This window comes from Dermacentor andersoni, chromosome 10, assembly GCF_023375885.2.
Source record: "Dermacentor andersoni chromosome 10, qqDerAnde1_hic_scaffold, whole genome shotgun sequence".
In the NCBI taxonomy this organism is placed as follows: Eukaryota; Metazoa; Arthropoda; class Arachnida; order Ixodida; family Ixodidae; genus Dermacentor; species Dermacentor andersoni.
The window spans coordinates 74,538,383-74,558,361 of NC_092823.1; the positions used below are offsets into that span (position 1 = coordinate 74,538,383).

At 44.9% G+C, this 19,979-nt stretch overlaps 1 protein-coding gene across 2 annotated transcripts in view; it reads right to left on the reverse strand.

Moving 5' to 3' along the window:
- Positions 1-19,979, reverse strand: part of LOC129388325 (uncharacterized) — a 51,890-nt gene that overhangs the window by 21,684 nt on the left and 10,227 nt on the right. For both annotated transcript variants that reach the window (XR_008615300.2, XM_055078468.2), the window contains exons 2-3: positions 9,232-9,251; positions 3,256-3,320 (exon numbers count right to left, since the gene is read on the reverse strand). Coding sequence is in view for 1 of the 2 variants with exons in the window: in XM_055078468.2 (XP_054934443.2) it covers positions 3,256-3,320; positions 9,232-9,251 (85 nt within the window). In the remaining variant the exon portion in view is untranslated. The remainder of the gene's footprint in view (positions 1-3,255; positions 3,321-9,231; positions 9,252-19,979) is intronic.

A 19,979-nucleotide genomic window follows, 5' to 3' on the forward strand; every position in this document is an offset into this window, starting at 1 on the left:
TTACCTCGTCTCAAGGCGTTATCTGTTATGAGTCATGGAAGGGTGAAACTCGCACGCTTCCACTCGTGACCTTCCAGTGCCCCTTTGCAGTTACAGACATGATTATTTCTTCAAAAATGAGCTTAATTAAATACGGGAAATGAAGAGAGGTAGAAAAGCACATTCTTCTCCATATTCGCCAAGGCTGCTGTGTGTAATCATTTTTCTACCACCAAGTTATAGTACGTTCTCAAGACAATGTGCCGAAGAATTTTAGAGCATGTGCGCCTTCTTTTGTGAACCTTTAAAAAGGATTGACGAAGCCAATGGAATCTGTTTATGCGTGGAAAATACAGGGGACTAAATCTGTCTCAAGTTGTGAAGTGCTTCCTTTGTTTTCTAGTATAATAGTATATCGGACCAGTACTAAGAGCATGCGGGTAACTTTTCATCAATTCTTTAAAGAGATCGAAGCCAATGTGTGTTTTTCGAATTTTTGTTCTTCCAATGGTTATCTATTTTCTGTAAAACCAAAGAAATTGTACGAAATTATCTTGGATGTTGCTTTACTGTTCCCATTATACAGAGCTATATACATTCGAACCTAGCGTTCGGGCAAGCAATCCACCAATCCCATAGACGGCTACATCAGGTTGTGAGAGTGAGGAAAAAAAATTGTTTATTGGCTTACTTACACGGCTCCAGTTACGGAAGCCCACTCCATGCCCTTTTCATGCGCAAGTACCCTCTGTCCCACTGCTCCTAAATTCACCGCTTTTAAGCCGCCGTATTCTGTAGGCGAGTCACCTACGGAATCTGAACACTGTCTAGCACCAAATGACAATCGTCGGATTCCCTGCGATACCGCGCCCATGCTCGCAACATTACGCAGTAACCCCGCTTCGGAAGCCCGATGGTATGAAATATGCGACAGGATAACAACCATGGTCTACGTCGTTGTTCGGTGGCATTGGATGGGTCGCCTCCCTTCATTCTTAGTTCAGGCTGTCAGGTAATGAAGAGGGTGGGGGCCTTTTGTGGACACGTCAAGAGTAGGTGTCCCCGCTGTGTTGACGTCTGGATAGGCACAGATGGATGCGTTAATGATTTCCTTGTGGCAAACGTATAATTAACCTGTCTGTGGTACTGAGACGTATCAAACACCTCCGCCGCCAAGAGGTTTGACCTTGGGGGTGACAAGATGTCAGGTTGCACGAAGCGTCAATGTTCGGTCGCGGCCTCAGGGATCGTTCTAGAGGTGATGGTTGATCTCGCAGGGCAGCTCGAGGGCTCAGCCCTCGCTTCGTTGTGTCCACCTCTGTGGGAACACAGGCACAGCAAGACACTCCTCAGCGTGCCAAGTGACACGCCTACTGAATGCGATGATCTCTGTAACATTTTACAATGTTCTACCCCACTCTCCGTCTCTCCCCTTTCTAGATGTGGTCAACTCTCGACAAGACGGAAATAGGTTGCCTAACTCAATAACATCGCTATTGATACGCACAAAACACGTTCCTAAAGAATTTACTCTAAGTTCATCAGGAAGTGGTTTCGGCACGTTAAACCCACATAATTTGATTAATATTCTGGGCAATTTCCTGAGCTTTACAATACATTACATGTGTAGGTGATCCGCAGTGTAATCACTGTGGTTTATAAGCGGCGCCCAATTCAGCACACTGACCTGCAAACACTGCAACTGCCACCAAGCTAAAACCCAGCAAAGTCAGGCTAACTACAATGACAAATCTATGTGCCACGTCAAATATAAGTGGATCAAATACAGCTTCTGCAATCCCTTGTGCAACTTTTAGAACATGTCAAGGAGCCGATATCACTTACATTTCCCATTATCTATTGAGAACGCTGCGCTACATAAAAGTTATGAAACGGGAAAAAACTCACCTTCCCCCAACCGTAGCATGGAGATAAAGAGAAAGCCAATGCAGTTTCTATGAAACGAAGTTTCGCAGGTAAAGTAGAATTCGCCCTGGTCCGCGGTTCGAACTAAATACCAACGCCAAATGCACCCTTTGTAGTAATTCATGTATGCAAGCAGTCCGGGATGTTTGTGTGTTTACGAACAACGCAGAATTTATTCCGCCGCCCTGAGATGACATTGAACGTCACTGAGGTCACTTTTAGGGAAAACGGGTTTGTACAGCCTCCGGTGTGTGAGGGGGGGGCGGAATCGGTGGAGGGTAGAAGAAATATGAGCAATGTTCTAGCGAAGTGAAATGTGTGTCCATGAAGTACTGCATTTGTGAATTTCTCTTATTAAGGGCTTGAAAGCGCTACATACAGCGAAGTTTACAAAATTATCCGTCATATAAGGGAAAATGACTTAAAGTATGCAGTGTATATAAAGACAACTGAACTTCTTATCGCAACTGCTCAAAAGAAACCCCTTTGTCTCTTCATGCAGGAGCAACATAAGCGAACAGATCATGGTAACTCATGTCAATATAGCCTTTGATGCATTAATTTTTAATGGATTCTTTATTAATTCGCGCAGTTTTTCCATGCAGGCGTCTCAGCTTCACAGATCCGCCTAGTGGATGTGAATATGTAGATTTGCAGTTCTCTTGAGATAGAATAACACGTTCGCGAGCATGAGTGTGGAATCCCCTTGGTTGTGGTGACTCCCATGCTCGTAGCAGTGCAACTAATATTCATTGTCAAAGTAATCTATACCGCAGAATGTCTCGCGTCGGGAGGGTGCGAACCGACAATCCTTCATGCTCCCCTGCCGTTGATCTCGCGCTCGCTGAGTCGGCCGGGCTCGTGCAAACACCGAAGCCACGACCACGTGCTCAGGTGAGTGGTAGCGCGCAACCACCTCCAAACTTATGCCGATAATACGCATACGTAAAACAAAATCAAGTGAGTAAGTATGCACTATATGCAAAGGTATCAAAAAGCAAAGCCGATCGCCATCTGGTGCTTCGCCTCTCCGTCATATCGTGTTCCTCGCAGTAAAAGCACCTTTGTCGCGTTTATGCGCAAACACAGAGTAACAATGCACATAATGAATAAGTTCATCGCATGAAAAGCACGCGAGAAGCAGCGTTATAAGGTTATACTAATTTGACATTTCGCAGTCTGTCCGTTGTGTGAGCACATACTTAGAACCTACATTTCGCTGTAAGAAGTTTATGGGCGTTTTATACCGCCGCCTATATATTTTTATTAGGCTTCAGTAGTAGTCATAAATAAAAAGCAACAGACTCAAACTGAATAAAACAAAGGGTTAGAAAAAGATTGAACTCTCACCGGACTGACGTAGCTGTAGGACAAACCTTCCATAACTTAGACGAACCACGCTGAACTCAAGTTGCCTGAAACAGAAAATGAATTCAGAATGAGAAATTTTATGTGACATTTACAACGTGCAATTCAAAATAATTTATATCCAGCAAACAGAACGTACAAGGAGTGTATGAGGTATTGCCCTCTACGAGCAACTGCGCTATAACAAAACACAAATATTTTGGTGACATCTTTCGAGTAGAATAGTTTTTGTGTATAAAACAATAATCGTGCTTAAACGAGCGCTCCTTTATTTATGAGTGTTTGGAGTGGGAACAACTGTGCATATCGCGATACTTAACAATCGCCGCATTGTTTTACAATAAATGGTAATTTTAACGCTGTGCTCTTCGTTTTATTCGATTAGAAGGGGCTCGACGTTTTTTTTAATTGCCTGTTCTTACATCGCAGAGTGCGTACACGATATTCTGTGAGGACATGCGCGACAAGCGCACACGTTGTCATGCACTCACACAGTGCGCCTATCCATGTATCCACCTCATCGCGTACATTTCAGCGCCCAATTTTTATAGTCCTTAATATAATACTTGACTAGCACCTGCAATAAAAGTTTCTTCACTCACTCACTCACTCACTAGCACTAAAAATCATTGCCGGTACTGCAGCTTTTGGCGTCATTGTAGCACTGGCATTTTATGACTCAATAAAAGGAGTAGTAAACATTGCGATTTTTGGAAGCATTATGTACCCCATTACAGAATGATGGCACCAAAAGTGACCAAATGATTGCAGCAAATGTGGCCGCCGGAACAACGAGTAAGAAACACGTCAGAAATGCACGGTATCACGCCAAATTTCTCGGAGGTTTATGTAAACAAATTTATGACATTGAAAAACAAAATAATAAACTTCGCTCTGGGTGAGTACTAAACCCGACTCTCCGGGTTGCAAGATGAGTACCTTTCCCCGATGCCAAGGCGGCTACAAGGTGTGCCTAGATGTCCCTAGTGCGTGCGTCATTACAGATGTCACGTCGCAGCCATCTGGCTGACGAATCGCGTGGCATACTGCATGCGTCGTTGGGCACGCAACAGCGCTACCGATAGGGTGAACGTGGCGTCACGTCATGCATGTCGAAAATGAGCGTACAAAATAAAAAGCATTAATGTACAGTTAAGCGGTGTTTCGAGTTATGAACTCGCCGGAAAGCGAGCGCGTTGAGAGACGGGGCGCGTTCTGATTTGGGGCCATGCCGAGGCGCAGTTAAAGCACAGGCAAGGGCATGCGCGCACAAGGGACGCGCGGAAATAAACATTTCACCAAACGCGCTCCAATACTTTCGCAGTCACACACATGCCTTCAGTGTCTCTGCGGAAATTTCAGTACTTTCAGATCTCACTTCTGTTGGCCACCCAAAAGCAACCACAGTATTGTGATTTCTCCAGTCTCCAAATTCCACCCGCTCTAGTATAACATATCAAAAGATGCTGCCTGATATTGAATGAACAAAAATATAATTAATCCTAATGTTGCTTGAACACCATCGTCAAGTTTGTCAGGATCTAACTGAAGAGAGAGATCTGTTTACAGCATTGAGTCTGTTGACCTTCTCTTTTGAGGTTTCTTCTCGTGTTAGTTGTATCGCCATGGAAAATATTACATTTCAGAGTTCAGAATATCATGCAACGTTCTGCACATTACACTTGTACTATTACATGACTACTGCATCCTAATCTGTCAGTACGAGTTTCATGTTCTCCCCAATAGAAAGTTTTCGCAGATCCAACGCCCCACATTGAAATCAACGCGAAGAAAAGCTTGAGTCAAGAGGAAATTAAAGTACCTCAAAACTGACAACGATCCTTGCAACATTGTATTGGATCTTGCCATTTGACGGGGACTTGGAGAAAAGTAGGAGCATTTACACCATGTGCAGGATTAGAAACTGCTAAAATAACAGTAAAGATTCATCGACGGTCGGCAGCAAATCTGTGAGCAGCAAATCGTATGCTGCGGCCCGTGGCAAGAACAACACCTCTATCTTTCCGATGGTTCTCTGGCTTATAACCTCTTCAGTTCGTCGGTGTCACGTCATTTTCAGCCAGTCGTCGACCCCGTGCAGGTGTCGTAATTTTCATCCAATCGGCGAACCCGTACAGGTGTCATAATTTTGAACCAATCGTAGGGCCCTTGCAAGCGGTGTCACGCTCGGCCAATAGGGACATTCCCTTGTCCTATGCTCCGGTGGCTGCATCTGGTGAGCGTTGCCTACTCACCTGGTTGTCCTTAAACGACTTTCCAGTGTGGCAAAGCAACTTTTCGCTGGATTCGCAACCTTACTTCGTATAGCTGTATACTAATTTGCTATCGCAGTCGATGCTTCCCCTCTCCGGCGAAACAGCGACATTATGATTGTCGGCTACACTTCTCACAAGCTAGGCCGATATTTAAACTATAAATCAGCCAGGTGTACAATATCAGACGTATATCCAGTGATGTGACCTGAAAGAAGGCGATGTGTGAACGTTTACGAGAGAAGGATGGCAATGACAGGTTTGCTCACAAACGTTTGGCAGATATGCACAGTGGAAATAGGTATAGGCGCAACTGTGATAGATGTTTCTCAAAAATGGTGCTCCTACTTAGGGAGTATTGTTAAGTGTAGACCACGCGGCAGAGTTGTACTCATTTTCTGCGGAATTGCCGTCCCCAACATAAATATGTGGCATTGGATCATCAACCAACCACGCACAACAACAGAATGAAGAACATGTCATGGCGACAAGGCAATGACGAAGGTTCACTGCGGAGGATAGCACGGCTATCATGGCTTGAAGACACTCGAATGTGAACGGCAACATTAGGACAATAGAATGACCAAAATGGCGTGGCCACAACTGAGAAAGTCAGTCACTTTAGCATATGGTAAGAAGGTTTCTGTGGAGACAAGTGAGATAAAGTTGAAAAGCACTCTACTGGGTTCATCAAAGAAAATGTGAAATTCTAAGCCACACATACACAGAGGATACGCTTGAAATCAGGCCTACCACAATGTTCCTGATATTGATAGAAATTTTTTATATCGAAACACAACATTTCCACCAAAGAGACGATTGCAAAACTGCGTATTCACAAGTGTCGCAGTAACATATTCAGAGATTAATTGTTGCTTCCTTGATTAACGAATAGAATGCGTACCAGAGATAGTAGTTGATACTTGAAAATTTTTCATGGCCGTACAAGATATGCTGGCAAGCATACGCTTTTTTTCTCTCTTCGCCTTGCTACCTTTATTTTATGGAACATTAAATAATATTAATTTTTACGGCTTTCGTGAATGTGAGTGCTCTGTCGTGGCTATTGTCGAATGGGCAAACTAATCCCAAAGGAGTACGTACACCGCGCGCGCCGCGGGCTCCATGCCCCAACACCAGGTGGCGCTCGCCACAGCGCGTCCCCTACAGGACATGTAGGGGACGACTAGTAGAGATTTCTAGAGAGTAGTAAGGCGACTGGAAGATTGGTAGATAAAAAGAAGGGGAAGACAAAAAACTGAGACGTATAGAAGCAAAGTTCGCAATAGGGGGTCAGAAAATGCGGTTGAAATAGTTTATAGTTTCATATTTATCATATTTATCTGCATACGGGGACATTCCTATTCTGGAGGAATTGCCAAGGACCGTCTGGCACATACTCAAAGTGCAAACCAAATAAAATAGCATGAGTAACATAATTTGCAATTATTATTCCCCATTCCTTAACTGATAGGTCTACTTTGAGGGTGCCTGTCAGGTATAGATTTATTATAGTAAGTTCTTTTGTGTTACCCAGGACAGAGCGGATGATTATATATATATAGAGAGAGTCAGATTATGAGAAGCCAACAAACACTCACACCAAGGATAACATAGGGGAAATTACTTGTGCTTAATAAATGAAATAAAGAAACGATAAATTAATGGAAATTAAAGTGGATGAAAAAACAACTTGCCGCAGTTAGGAACCGAACCCACAACCTTCACATTTCGCGTGCGATGCTCTACCAGTTGAGCTACCGCGGCGCTGTTTTCCCATCCACTTTCTTGGGTATTTATCTGTCCTAGTAGAACCCTGGGAGTGTTAGCCAGCGCCACCACTCAGACACCTTGGCGGCGGACGTGGAACGTCCTTCTCGCCGCAGGCGTCACGAGAACGTGGTCTTTTTTGGGTGAAGGCAACTGGTCAATAAAGCCCACATATGCTATCTGAAGGCATCAATGTAGGCGGATTCGAGACCCTTGTTATGTAATGAACGAGAAGGGGGTTAACCGAGGGGCCCGATTTTATTAGCCATGTCATAAGAAGCCAACAAACACTGACACCAAGGACAACATAGGGGAAATTACTTGTGCTTAATACATGAAATAAAGAAACGATAAATTAATGGAAATTAAAGTGGAGGAAAAAACTACTTGCCGCCGGTGGGAACCGAACCCACAACCTTCGCATTTCGCGTGCGATGCTCTACCAATTGAGCTACCGCGGCGCTGTTTGTGGGTTCGGTTCCCACCTGGGGCAAGTTGTTTTTTTCATCCACTTTAATTTCCATTTTTTATCGTTTGTTTATTTCATTTATTAAGCACAAGTAATTTCCCCTATGTTGTCCTTGGTGTCAGTGTTTGTTGGCTTCTCATGATATGACTAATAAAATCGGTCCCCTTGGTTAACCCCGTTTTCGTTCATTACATAACGAGGGTCTCAAATCCGGCTATATTGATGCCTTCAGGTAGCATATGTGGGTTTATTGACCAGTTGCCTTCACCCAAAAAAGATCACGTTCTCGTGACGCCTGCGGCAAGAAGGACGTTCCACGTCCGCCGCCAAGGTCTCTGAGTGGTCGCGCTGGCTAACACTCCCAGGGTTCTACTAGGACACATAAATACCCAAGAAAGTGGATGGGGAAACAGCGCCGCGGTAGCTCAATTGGTAGAGCATCGCACGCGAAATGCGAAGGTTGAGGCTTCGGTTCCCACCTGCAGCAAGTTGTTTTTTCATCCACTTTAATTTTCATTAATTTATCGTTTCTTTATTTCATTTATTAAGCACAAGTAATTTCCCCTATGTTGTCCTTGGTGTCAGTGTTTGTTGGCTTCTCATTATATGACGAATAAAATCGGGCCCCTCGGTTAAACCCCTTCTTGTTCAATATATATATATACACACATATATATATATATATATATATATATATATATATATATATATATATACTTTCTTGACGGCGGCTGAAACCATGCAACACCATGGTCAGGATGGCGTGTGAGGGTTCGGAAAAGAAGTGTCGCTTTAATACTAAACTAATATTGAATCCTAGATAGAGTTCTTGGTAATACTAAAATTTGCTCATATTATAAGGGAGTTGCAACAGCCAGTGAAGAAAGATGACAAGGCAGTGTGCAAAATACGAATTCGCAGAGCAGAAAGCGGAGTTCTATGAATTATAATACGGCAGTTTTTGAGGCCTGGCGGAATCTCGGTTCGAGAAATGCGTTCCCTCGGCAGAAGCCGACTTTTCAAGTGTTTCCTTTGTACGCATACAGTGGCAAATCGTTCATCGCATCGCGGGCGATGTTTTGGCGTTATTAAACACGTAGGCCATTGTTGTACCCGGTGTCCCGTAACACTCCTGAGCTTGTTTTCGAATCGTGACTGGCTGAAATAAAGCAGTTCTGTGCGTTTCCACGTAGCGTGTTTCTCCATGGAGAATGTCGGATTGACGACCGGCCTGTCGTGAAGGGGTGGTCAGTTGCACATTTTGAGCACCAACGTTTTTGCAAGAAACTGTCCAATAAAAAAGCTGAGTGGTAGAAGATGTCTTAAGAAATTGAGAGCAGTGACTCAGGATGTAATGAACCTTAGTGGAACACCCGAAAATTAGGTATCGCAAGCGTTATCTGTAAAAAATATTTCGCAAATGATAGATAGTTTTTGTGCACTCACACTTTCTTCCACGGTGTGAACTGAAACGAGAAAAAGGTACATTATATTTTAATTCACCACTGGATGACCCTTGTGAGAATGCTACATGAATAGAATAGCAGACAAAGTGCAGTTATTGTGTAGTCAGAAATAGGTATAGATGCACAGACAAAGCACCGACATTTCGAGCAAATGAGGAGGAACTGACCTATTGTAGGAATTACATGCTAAAACTTTCAAGTAAGCCACACACATAGTTACACGTAAGTGACAGAGCAGTATGTAGCCGAATCCCCTTGAGACATTGTTTAGGCAATCAGAAAAAAAAGCACGATTCAGGAAGGTTATCACCCAATAACGCTTGTGGTAGGACTACTCAGGAGATGAAAACGACCCTCTCGAAGAAAATTATATATGAAGTTGAATTATGAGAGAAATTGGGGAGTATACCGCCTCACTTCATTCTCACATTACTAAAGCAGCATCATCAAAAGCGTCTCGGAGAGGTAGGAAACAGTAAAATTATACCCCTGTCGCACGGACAAACTTAAGTGCACTCTGAGCACTTAAGTTTGCAATTCGCCGCTGGTGTCAGTCGCAGGGTGCCGCACGAGAATGTTTAGCGACAGAGAGCGCACTCGTTGGCGAGAGTGTTCGGAGAACACTCATCGCGTCGGCGAAGTGTGCAGCCTCGTTAACAATAAGTAAAAAAAAAAGTAAGTAAAGCCCTATTCAAAGTAGAGTCAGAAGTCATTTCTAATATTTTTTTATAATCTAACGTTAAAAAGTGACAAAATGCGCAACAATGAAAAAAAGGACTGCCAGAAACTACTGTCGCTCTAACGCTGTTTACGGCCACGCTGGATAATTGCCCTGCAGTTGTTCCGCGCAACGCGTCATTTGTACTAGTACTGGTTAGGTCTTGTCTTGGCTCACGATCATAAATCTTGTTGTTGAGGTACCAATGATTTACTTTAGCGGAACTTAAGTTGATTCTTAATGTTTGTAATGATAACAAGCTGTTTTGTGTAGGCATATTTAAATTCTCAAATATATGCCTCACCTTCTGATTTCAGATTACCATTTCCACCATTTTGACAAAACATTTTATCGTGTAGCAGTGCGCCGCGAACATGACATTCAGCGCGCTTAAGTGTACTTGCTGAAAGTACACTTTGATTTGCCCGTGTGACTAGGGTAGTACAGTAGTAGTAGTACATGATTTGTGGGCCTACAGTTTGTGCACTTATAGTGGGACGTTTCACGCCAAATTAGCCAGCGTTTTTTGTTTTTTGATGATTGCCAATAAGGCTTAAAAAATTAACACGTTTATTTGCATAGAAACCTCGTTCTCCATGTTTATTTGTGGTGCGACCAATTTTCTTGCATTCTGGCGAGAAAATATTCCGGTGCAACTGAGCTAGAGGATACAGAATAACAATTTTTTTTCATATATATGTTGTATGATTCAGTCATTTAGGTTTTGCTTGTGACAAGTGAAGTGACGTGATTACCTAAAATAAATATCCCACATATTTGGATACTTGTAGTGCTTTAGGCACCGATAATAAAAAATAAAATTGCGAAATGTTACTTTTTTCGCGCAACGCTAAAACCCGAAACGCCCAAAGAGAAATTCATGGGAAGCTGGGCCAACAAAGTACTGTTCAAAAATATTTTAATCGGGGGACACATTACCTGCAAAAATTGTAAATTTGATTATTTAATCAAAACGCTCGGTAGTAAGGGGTAGAAAACTGAATTTGGTGGTCAGCTAAAGATATTTATGATAGATCATTACATAAGAATGACATCACAGATCACCAGCCGCTTATGTTAAATTTCAAGCTACACATCATACAGATGCTGTAGCTGCCAACCCGGATTCATGGCTGTAATTTTTCTAACTTCCGCTATAGTATTGCGCACAAAGCAGGCGGAATAGTTGTCAATGCCGACGGCTTTTCACAACTGCCGCTGTCTGACAGAATTACGGGTAGTGCAGATTTTTTTTTTTACTTCTCAACTGTGAACAAAATGAAACTAACTTCTAAACGTATAGTGCATGAAACGAAAAAGGATGCTCCGTTAACTGCGGTCACTAAATGACTTGGCATCGTTGGCTGTTGCGTACGAATATAATAATCATTTCTCCGCAGCCCTAATTATGCTGCCAGCAGACAAGGGCTCTCAAGTTTGGGCCAACGCAGTCATGATGCCACTGAGAATTGAGAAAGAGGTAGCGTCATTGTTAGCGGAGACTCTCCAAGGCATCCCGAAACAGGCGGTTCTTGCACGATCCATAGTATAGTCGCATGGGATGGACATTTCTCTAGAACTGTCAAGCAGTGTGTTCACTCTAAGTTAGTACTTTGTAAGTTTGCGAAATCTTCTTAACAACCAGAAACACTTCGGAGGTGGCGTACGAACAGCTGGGAGCGAGTAAACATAGACTTCGCGGAAACAAAAATAAGATATTTCTTGTTGGTGTTAATTCCCACTCAAATATGATGGAACTTAATATAATGGCTATTATCACAGCACCAAAATTGAAAGAATATACAGATCACTCTTTGCAAGTCACGGACCATCTGTTCAAGTAGCGACAGCTTACAGATCCCAGTTCCGAGCAAAAGAACTTAATTTTATCTGCTAATTGAGTCAAGCGCACTTTCACCCCGCCGTATCGACAACACGATACGGTGTAGCTGAAGGTGCATTAGAGATGGAAGAAATAATGTTGTTGAAAGAACTGTTAAAAGAAGAGAGGAGCAAAAGTTATAGGTCCCTTCAGCACAGAGCGCATAACTTTCTCTTCGGGTCTTCCAAGGATATAAATAACTCACTTAATGAATAGCAAAACCTATGCAAAAATTACAGAGCTGAGGTGACATCCTCACGGCCGCATCTTTAAGGCGGTACTGTCCCTATGGGAAGGGTACGGCTGCTCCGGCGCCGGCATCTTTAAAGGGACAGCGCCATCCGAAGGAAGCCAGCGTGGCGGAGGCGGCCATGGCGTCGCAAGGTGTGGAGCTGCCAGACATCAGGGACGATAAGCAGGCCAGTGCGTCATCATCGCTCAGTGGGGACGGCACAACTATCGTCGACCCTGACGAGGAAGTGGCTTATATGGCGGAAGTGGATAACGACGGCTTCAAGGTGGTGAGTCATCGCAAGCAAAGAACGGTCGGAGTCCCAGTGGTAGTTTTGCCATCAGAGAAAGGTCTTGATTTGAGAGAGCGGAACCCTATCAGGCTCTTCGAAGCCATTAAAGTACTGCTGGGATCTGCCCCGATTCGCAGCCGCTACACAACGCAAGGTGCTCTTTATTTACATATCGCAACGGAAGAGCAAGTTGACATTCTTCTCCGGTGCTCTCAAATTGGTGATATAAGAGTTAAAGCCCGGCTGCCCCACTCCTACATGACTAACACATGTGTTATTAGGGGAGTACCAGTGTGGTATTCGGAAAACGACCTTCTGGACTACTTGAAACCACAAGGTGTTCTGCACGTGAAACGTCTGATGCGCCGGGTGGAGACTCAAGAAAAAGAATGGGCAGCGAAACCTACTACTTCTGTTGTGATAATGTTTGCTCCCAACACCGAGCGCCCCGAAAAAATTGACCTCAGTTTTACCAAGCATGCAGTCAAAGAATTCGTTGAATCTCCTCCCCGATGCTTTAGGTGCCAACGCTTTGGGCATGTAGCCAAAGTTTGCATCAAAGATCAACGTTGCAAACGATGCGGTGGCGCCCACGATTACAAAGCCTGCAAGGCAGATTTTGCTTGCGCTAATTGTGGTGGTGACCATCCAGCGAGTTTCAGTGGCTGCCCCTTCCGTGTAAGCGCCTTACACCGCCGAGTGTCCTTCATTAGTGGTCTCAAACCACAACCTACTGAGAAGCGGATACCTGGAAGTGACGAGTTCCCGGCGTTAGATTCGGAAGTTGAGTTCCCTGCGTTAGAGTCGGAAGTTCGTAGCATGGTAACAAGCAACGTCAGTGAGCGACCTGAGCCTAGCAAGACGGCAAAATCATCTGTGGGTGAGTCGGTTGTTCGATCTGCTGCAGCAAAAAGTGTCCAAGTTCCTCAGCGACCAGATCACAGCCAGACCCGACAACATGGAGGACATTCCCTCGCCTAAAAAGGGATGAAGAAACCAGCTGCAATGGCCAAGAGTGGGTCCCAGTCCGCAACTGTTGTTGAAGTTGTGAGGCAGTGCGTACAGCAAAATAAGGAGCTCAAAAATCAGGACCTGTCCGACCTTCTGCGAGTTTTGTTTGAAGTCCTGCGTTCATATGTTCAGGCAATGCAGACTGGCGCCTTAAAGAACTTTCTACAGCTCGTTCTTTCCTTTGAGTCAATGATTACCACCTTCGCAGCGACCTTTACCTTATAATATGGCTAGTCTTCTTCAACCTCGTGCAACTAAAAATCACCGAAAAGTGCCGTTTATTATGCAATGGAACTGCGCTGGGATTATAAGTCGATTAGCAGAACTTAAATTATTTCTGAAAGATACGTGTGTTCCAGTATTGGCCCTCTCGGAGGCTGGCCTACCAAGCGGGACATCTCTGACTGGATATGTCGCCCATAAGAATTGCAGCATAAAGTCATTTCCCGCGGAGAGTGCCGCCCTTTACATACGAAGAGAGATTCCTCATGTGGCTTTAAACGTCTCCGAGCTTTGCACCGATAGTATTGAGGTAGCGGCTGTGAGGATACGTCTTGGCTTCCGAACTCTTTCTGTTGCATCCGTATACGTGTCTCCGCGGAAGAAGGTAGCAATGGACTTGCTTCTGCAGCAGCTTTGTGACCGTTGTCCAGCGCGTCGAATTATCTGCGGGGACGTCAACGCCCATCACTCTCTCTGGGGTGACAGGAACACAGATTCCCGCGGACCCAAACTTGTAGAAGGTATAGATAGTTTGGACTTGTGCGTGGCCGATGACGGAAGTCCCACTTTCTTCCGGCCTCCAGCCTCAACCACATCTATAGACCTAACCTTGCATTCATCTGACGTCCGCGTGAAGTGGTCAACTGCAGCTGACCGCATGGGAAGTGATCACTATCCAATTTTTGTGTTTACTGCCGACTTCCACATGCGCGACTCTAAAATTAGCCATGTTGTTAATTGGGACAAATACAGGGAGAAACTTGCATATGTTTCTGGTGATGTGATTGACAAAATGATTTCTGGTAAGATTGCTGCTACCACAGCGGTCAAGTTGCCTAATCATTTTCCGACTCCAGATTTAAAACTCAGGAACCTTTGCGCAGCGCGCAGAAGGGTGGAGCGACAACTGATGCGGAAGAAGGACGACAGATCCTTGAAGACGACCTTCAATAGGCTTAAGTCTGCCATTCGACGCCATACGAACAAGCTCTGTAGGTCGCAGTGGGCGTCCTTCTGCGCTAGCTTGACGGTTTTCTCACCGATGACGAGAATTTGGCGAGTCATTGGCAGTCTTGCTGGTGATTCTCGTCCTAGTAAACCTTTCGAAGCGCTTGCACTGCGCAAGCAGAAACCTCTCGTGTGCTTGGCAGAGGAATTTGCAGATGTATTTGTAAGTGCAAGTTCAGGAATTCATCCCTGCACTCCGCCTGCAACATCTACGTCTGTGATGGACGCCCCGTTTACACTTCGAGAGCTACAGACAGCACTCAGCAGCCTGCGGCGTCGATGTGCACCAGGTCCTGACGGCATCACCAATCAGATGATGCAGAACCTACCTCTGGAACACCGGAAGATGCTCCTAAGCTATCTCAATCGAGTGTGGGAGACTGGCGACGTTCCTCCTTCATGGAAGGTGGCTTGTGTTGTCCCAGTGCTGAAGCCCGCAAAGAAATGACAGACTTGGCCTCGTACCGTCCTGTATCACTGACGTCGTGCGTGGCTAAGCTCATGGAGAAGCTGGCAAGTAAGCGTTTATCTTGGTGGCTCGAAGATAGAAGGGCTCTACCAACATGCATGACTGGATTCCGAACAGGTTTAAGCTCGCAAGATAGCGTCTTGGACTTGATAAGCCATATTGAACATCATAGAGCTTTCGGTCTTTCAACACTAGTTATTTTCCTAGACGTATCAAAGGCTTATGATAGCGTCCTTCAGAGCTCAATACTAAATAGTTTGCAGGCCATGGGCGTACAGGACTATCTTCTGCGATTCATTCACTCATTTATCAGTGATCGTAAAATTCAAGTGCGGTTAGGAAGTACCACAAGCACCGAAAGGGTGGTATCACGAGGTGTACCTCAGGGAAGTGTTCTTTCCCCAACGCTCTTTAACGTTGTAATGGCTGGTCTTCCCGCTGAAGTGCAAAAACATTGCAGGCATGTCCATATGTCGATATACGCGGATGACATTTGCCTTTGGTTAACCGGATATCAACACAAGCGTTTAGCTCTCATAGCTCGACAGGCATTACTTTTAGTTCAAAATTACCTTCAAGGTGCTGGGTTGACTCTCTCGGCGGAAAAATCTGGCTTCATCATGTTTCCAGGTAGAGGAAGAAGGTATGCGCGGCTGAAGATAGACCTTGATCAATCTTGCCTTCGACAATTGAAACACAAGCGCTTTTTGGGTGTCATTATTGACTACCGTCTACAGTGGCGACGAGCTGTGGACTCGGTTGTGACATCGATATCTTCGCGTCTCAATGTGATCCGTAGAGTTGCAAGTGAGCAATGGGGAAATCACCCTTCCTTAATGATCAGGTTGCACGATGCACTAGTGACGAGTCGGATAATGTATCAGCTCCCTTTAATTTCCCCCTCGATATCACAGCTGGAACGACTTGAGGTTCTGCACAGAAAGGGTCTGAGAAGGGCTCTTGGCGTTCCGCAGACTGCTCCTAACAAATCAGTAATTTGTGAATCTCTATCGAGACCTCTCAGCCTAGTCGCTTCACAAAGGTTATTGATGCAAATTGGCCGCCTCAAACAGACGGCAGCCGGCCGAGCCCTTCTACAGCGCCTTCGAAAGAGATCTGAGTCCCGAGCGTACTTGGCACTAAATACTCTTGGTTACCTGGGTCATGACGCTAGAGGTCGACCTAAGAGGTTGAAACCACCTTGGTCATTCGCGAGCCTCGATTGTTCGTTGACAATTCCTCACGTACGCGCTAAGCGGAATTCTCCTCTGGCGGCAACGCGTTCGCTGGTACTGGAACATCTTGAGTCTGAATATGCACGTCATCTTCAAATCTTTACTGATGGCTCTGTGGACAAGGTCAAAGGATCTAGTGCAGCTGCTTTTCACATTCCCTCTTTGAAGTATGATTGGTCTGTTCGCTTCACTGCAGTCGTGTCCTCCACAACGGCCGAAAGCGTTGCCATTGAGGCAGCCCTAAATAAACTACGGTTTTGTACGCCTCAACCTGTTGTTTTTCTTACAGATTCAAAATCTGCCCTTCAAAGGTTAGAGCACGGGTTCCCTACTGATGCCTTATGTCTTAGCTCCCTACGCTCGGTGCACAATCTCTATATCAAAGGCTTCTCCATACGTTTCCAATGGGTGCCCTCGCACACAGGTATCATAGGCAACGAGATGGCGGACAGCCTCGCCCATAGAGCGCTGTCTGGGAATCCATTGAGAAGAGTGCCTCAAGACGACAACAGACTCTTCAGAGAAGCAGTGTTGTGCCACCTCAGTTCTTTGTGGAGCTCACCTCACAAGCCATGTGTGATCAAGGGCCTCAAAAGAAACCAAGCCACCTTACTGCTCCGCATTCGCACGGGCTCTGCTCGAACCCCTGCGTGGATGTATAAGACTGGCCTGGCGTTATCACCATTATGTTCAACGTGTGGTGTGTTCGGTGACATAGAACATTACCTAAAGTGCTGTACTGTGTATAACGCGGAAAGGAGGATGTTATTCGGGTCCCTCAAGAAGACATGAGTTCCTCACAGCTCTTTTCAAGACATTGTTTTCCCGCGCGGGAACCGGTTGTGTAGGAAGGAGGTCTCTCGCCTTCTTTTAAATTACCTACAGGACACAGATTTGGCCTCCACATGGGGAACTGAGGAGTGACCATTTGTATTTTGTGAGGTCTGTGTCTGATTATGTGATTTACTTACTTTAAGTGTCGCTACGGTGGAGCAATAGCCGGCAGCAACTGCAAGGCTAATCCCACCAGTAGCCTACAACAACTCAACTCAACTCAACTTTCTCTTCGGGTATACGACAACAATGCACACACTTATGGTAAAGTAGCCAATAGAACAGTTCTTAAAGAGAACGCTGCTCACGTGATTCACTTTGCTGAAGCAAAATTGGACGCCAAGTGCAGGTCAATTCGGAGAAGGAAGTATTTCGCGCTAATAACCGCTGACGGTGGACACGCACAACGTAGAAGTGTGTGACTGTGCTTGCCCATATAGTATGGGCGGAGCGTGCGCAGTTGCACCCTGGATGAAGTGTCACAGTTAAGTCCACCGTGACACACTTTGTTTATGTGGACAAACACACACGCTTTGTGCCAACAGATCAATGGCAGTGTTCTTTATTGAAGGATAAAGTTACCGCAGTATGTGATTACGTCGTTGTAACTGCCGCATGTGAGTGACACTCGGAAGATTGACAAGAATTGTCGCAACAAACAGCAAATCCACATGATTTATTTTTTCTTTACACAGACTAATCACCCATGTCACGCATTCCCCAACTCAAACGATATATTAGTCAGTGTGATATTATTGGGGGAAGGGGGCGACGTGTTGTATATATTTTTGTTCTTGTTTCGTTGAGAGGGTTGCGGCGTGTTAGAGAGAAAGCACCGGATGCTGCGCTATTTCTCTTGCCACCTAATAACGACACTGCCCTTAGCATGCTCCGGTCCATGCTCTCAGTGTGCTATCATGCTCATTTAAAGCACACAACACAGACAGCGTCAGCGTCTAGGGTCCTCTCACTGCACAGTGGAGATGTGGCATTAAGTAACACGTGGCATAAAATTCCTAAATATATTTCATCACGTGTTGTACTCCCCTGTGCATGAATATTTCATCACCATTCTTCCCTCAACATGCATTATTCATTGACTTCGCCTCTTAACATTGCTTCGAAGTTGCCATTGACATCTGACACTGTGCGTACTGTGTTTATTTGTTTTCATTTCGGGAGAGCTTGTGCAGGCTGTAGTGCATAAACATTGCATGATATTAAGGTAATGACGTGTGGCGTAGAATACCATGAAGTTTCTAGGAGAATAAACATTGCATATGAAATAAATTTGAAAAGGGATTGTACATGGCACAGTTTGTGGCATATGACCCATTAGTCGTTTCATTTATATTTCAATGTGTGCGTTGCATATGCGTACTTTTTGGACTAACGTCTTGGTAACAAGCGCATAAACTCATTGTCAAACAAGCAGAAGAAGACATTGCTATTACCATAGGCTAGCAATGCTGTGCTTTTTGTCAAATTGTCGACCTCGAGATAATTGTCGATGAAATTGTCGCCGCAAGCGTTCTCAAAATCGGTTTAAGCAAAACATTCAGTACTGTTTGTGGAGAATACTGTTCCTGCTCAACGACTATTTTCAAGTAATGACTACACAACCAGGTTGGACGGATTTACGCAAGGAACCGTCTCGCTCACCATAAACTTGTGGCGTTGATCAGGCACATGACATGACTGGACACGAATGAAATAGGGCAATAGAATGACCATGACAGCACCAGGACGATTGCATGAGCACGACGCATTAACAACGATAGAATGATCATGGCGGCATGACCACCATAACAAGACAACACTGGAGGCACTACGACAAAATGATGACGATGAAACTACCGCGGTGGCACGATGACGACACAAAACGACGGCGCGAGGCCAATGCAGGAACAGTGTCGGTGGTATGACGGCCACACACGGCATACGGCAGGCATTGCCAGATCATTAACAAGAAAGGTGTACAATCAATGCATTCTACCGGTGCTAACATATGGGGCAGAAACTTGTATAATGACGAAGAAGCTCGAGAACAAGTTGAGGACCGCATAAAAAGTGATGGCACAAAAATGCTATGCGTAAAGCTAGAAGATAGGAAGAGCGCGGGGTGGATCAGAGAGCAAGCGGGAATAGCTGGTATTCTAATTGACATTAGGAAAAAAATGATGCTGGGCAAGGCATGCAATACGTAGGGTGTATAACCGGTGGACCATTAGAGTTACAGAATGAGCACGAAGAGAAGTGAAGTGCTATCGAGGACGGCAGTAAACGAGGGGGCATGATGAAATCGGCTAATTTGGAAATGAGGAAAATTGGAATCAGTTGGCACAGGACAATGACAATTGGAGATTGCATGGACAGGTCTTTGTCCTGCAGTCGACATACGTACAACAGACTGATGATGATGACGGTGTCATCAAGACGACGACGCTGTGACGAAAGCATGAAGGATGACAAAGCTCTAAGGACGCCAACAGAATGGCAATTCATTGACGGTGAAAAAGACATAGAGACAACAATATGATGGCGCTGGCATGACCACTGTAGAATGACGACGACGTGACGACCATGTGATGAAGTTGAAATGACGACTGCCATTGATGACGACGGGGTTGTGACAATTGCATACTGAGAATGGTATGACGACAGTCGAATCATTAAAACAGAATTACGGTGAGGGAAACACCAATATGTCATCGAAACAACTCTGTGTCGAGGAAATCACAATCATGTGTGGGTGTCGGTGGCTTGAGCATGGCAGCGTGATGACGACGATGTGATGATGGCAGCGACAAGGCGATTCAATAAGT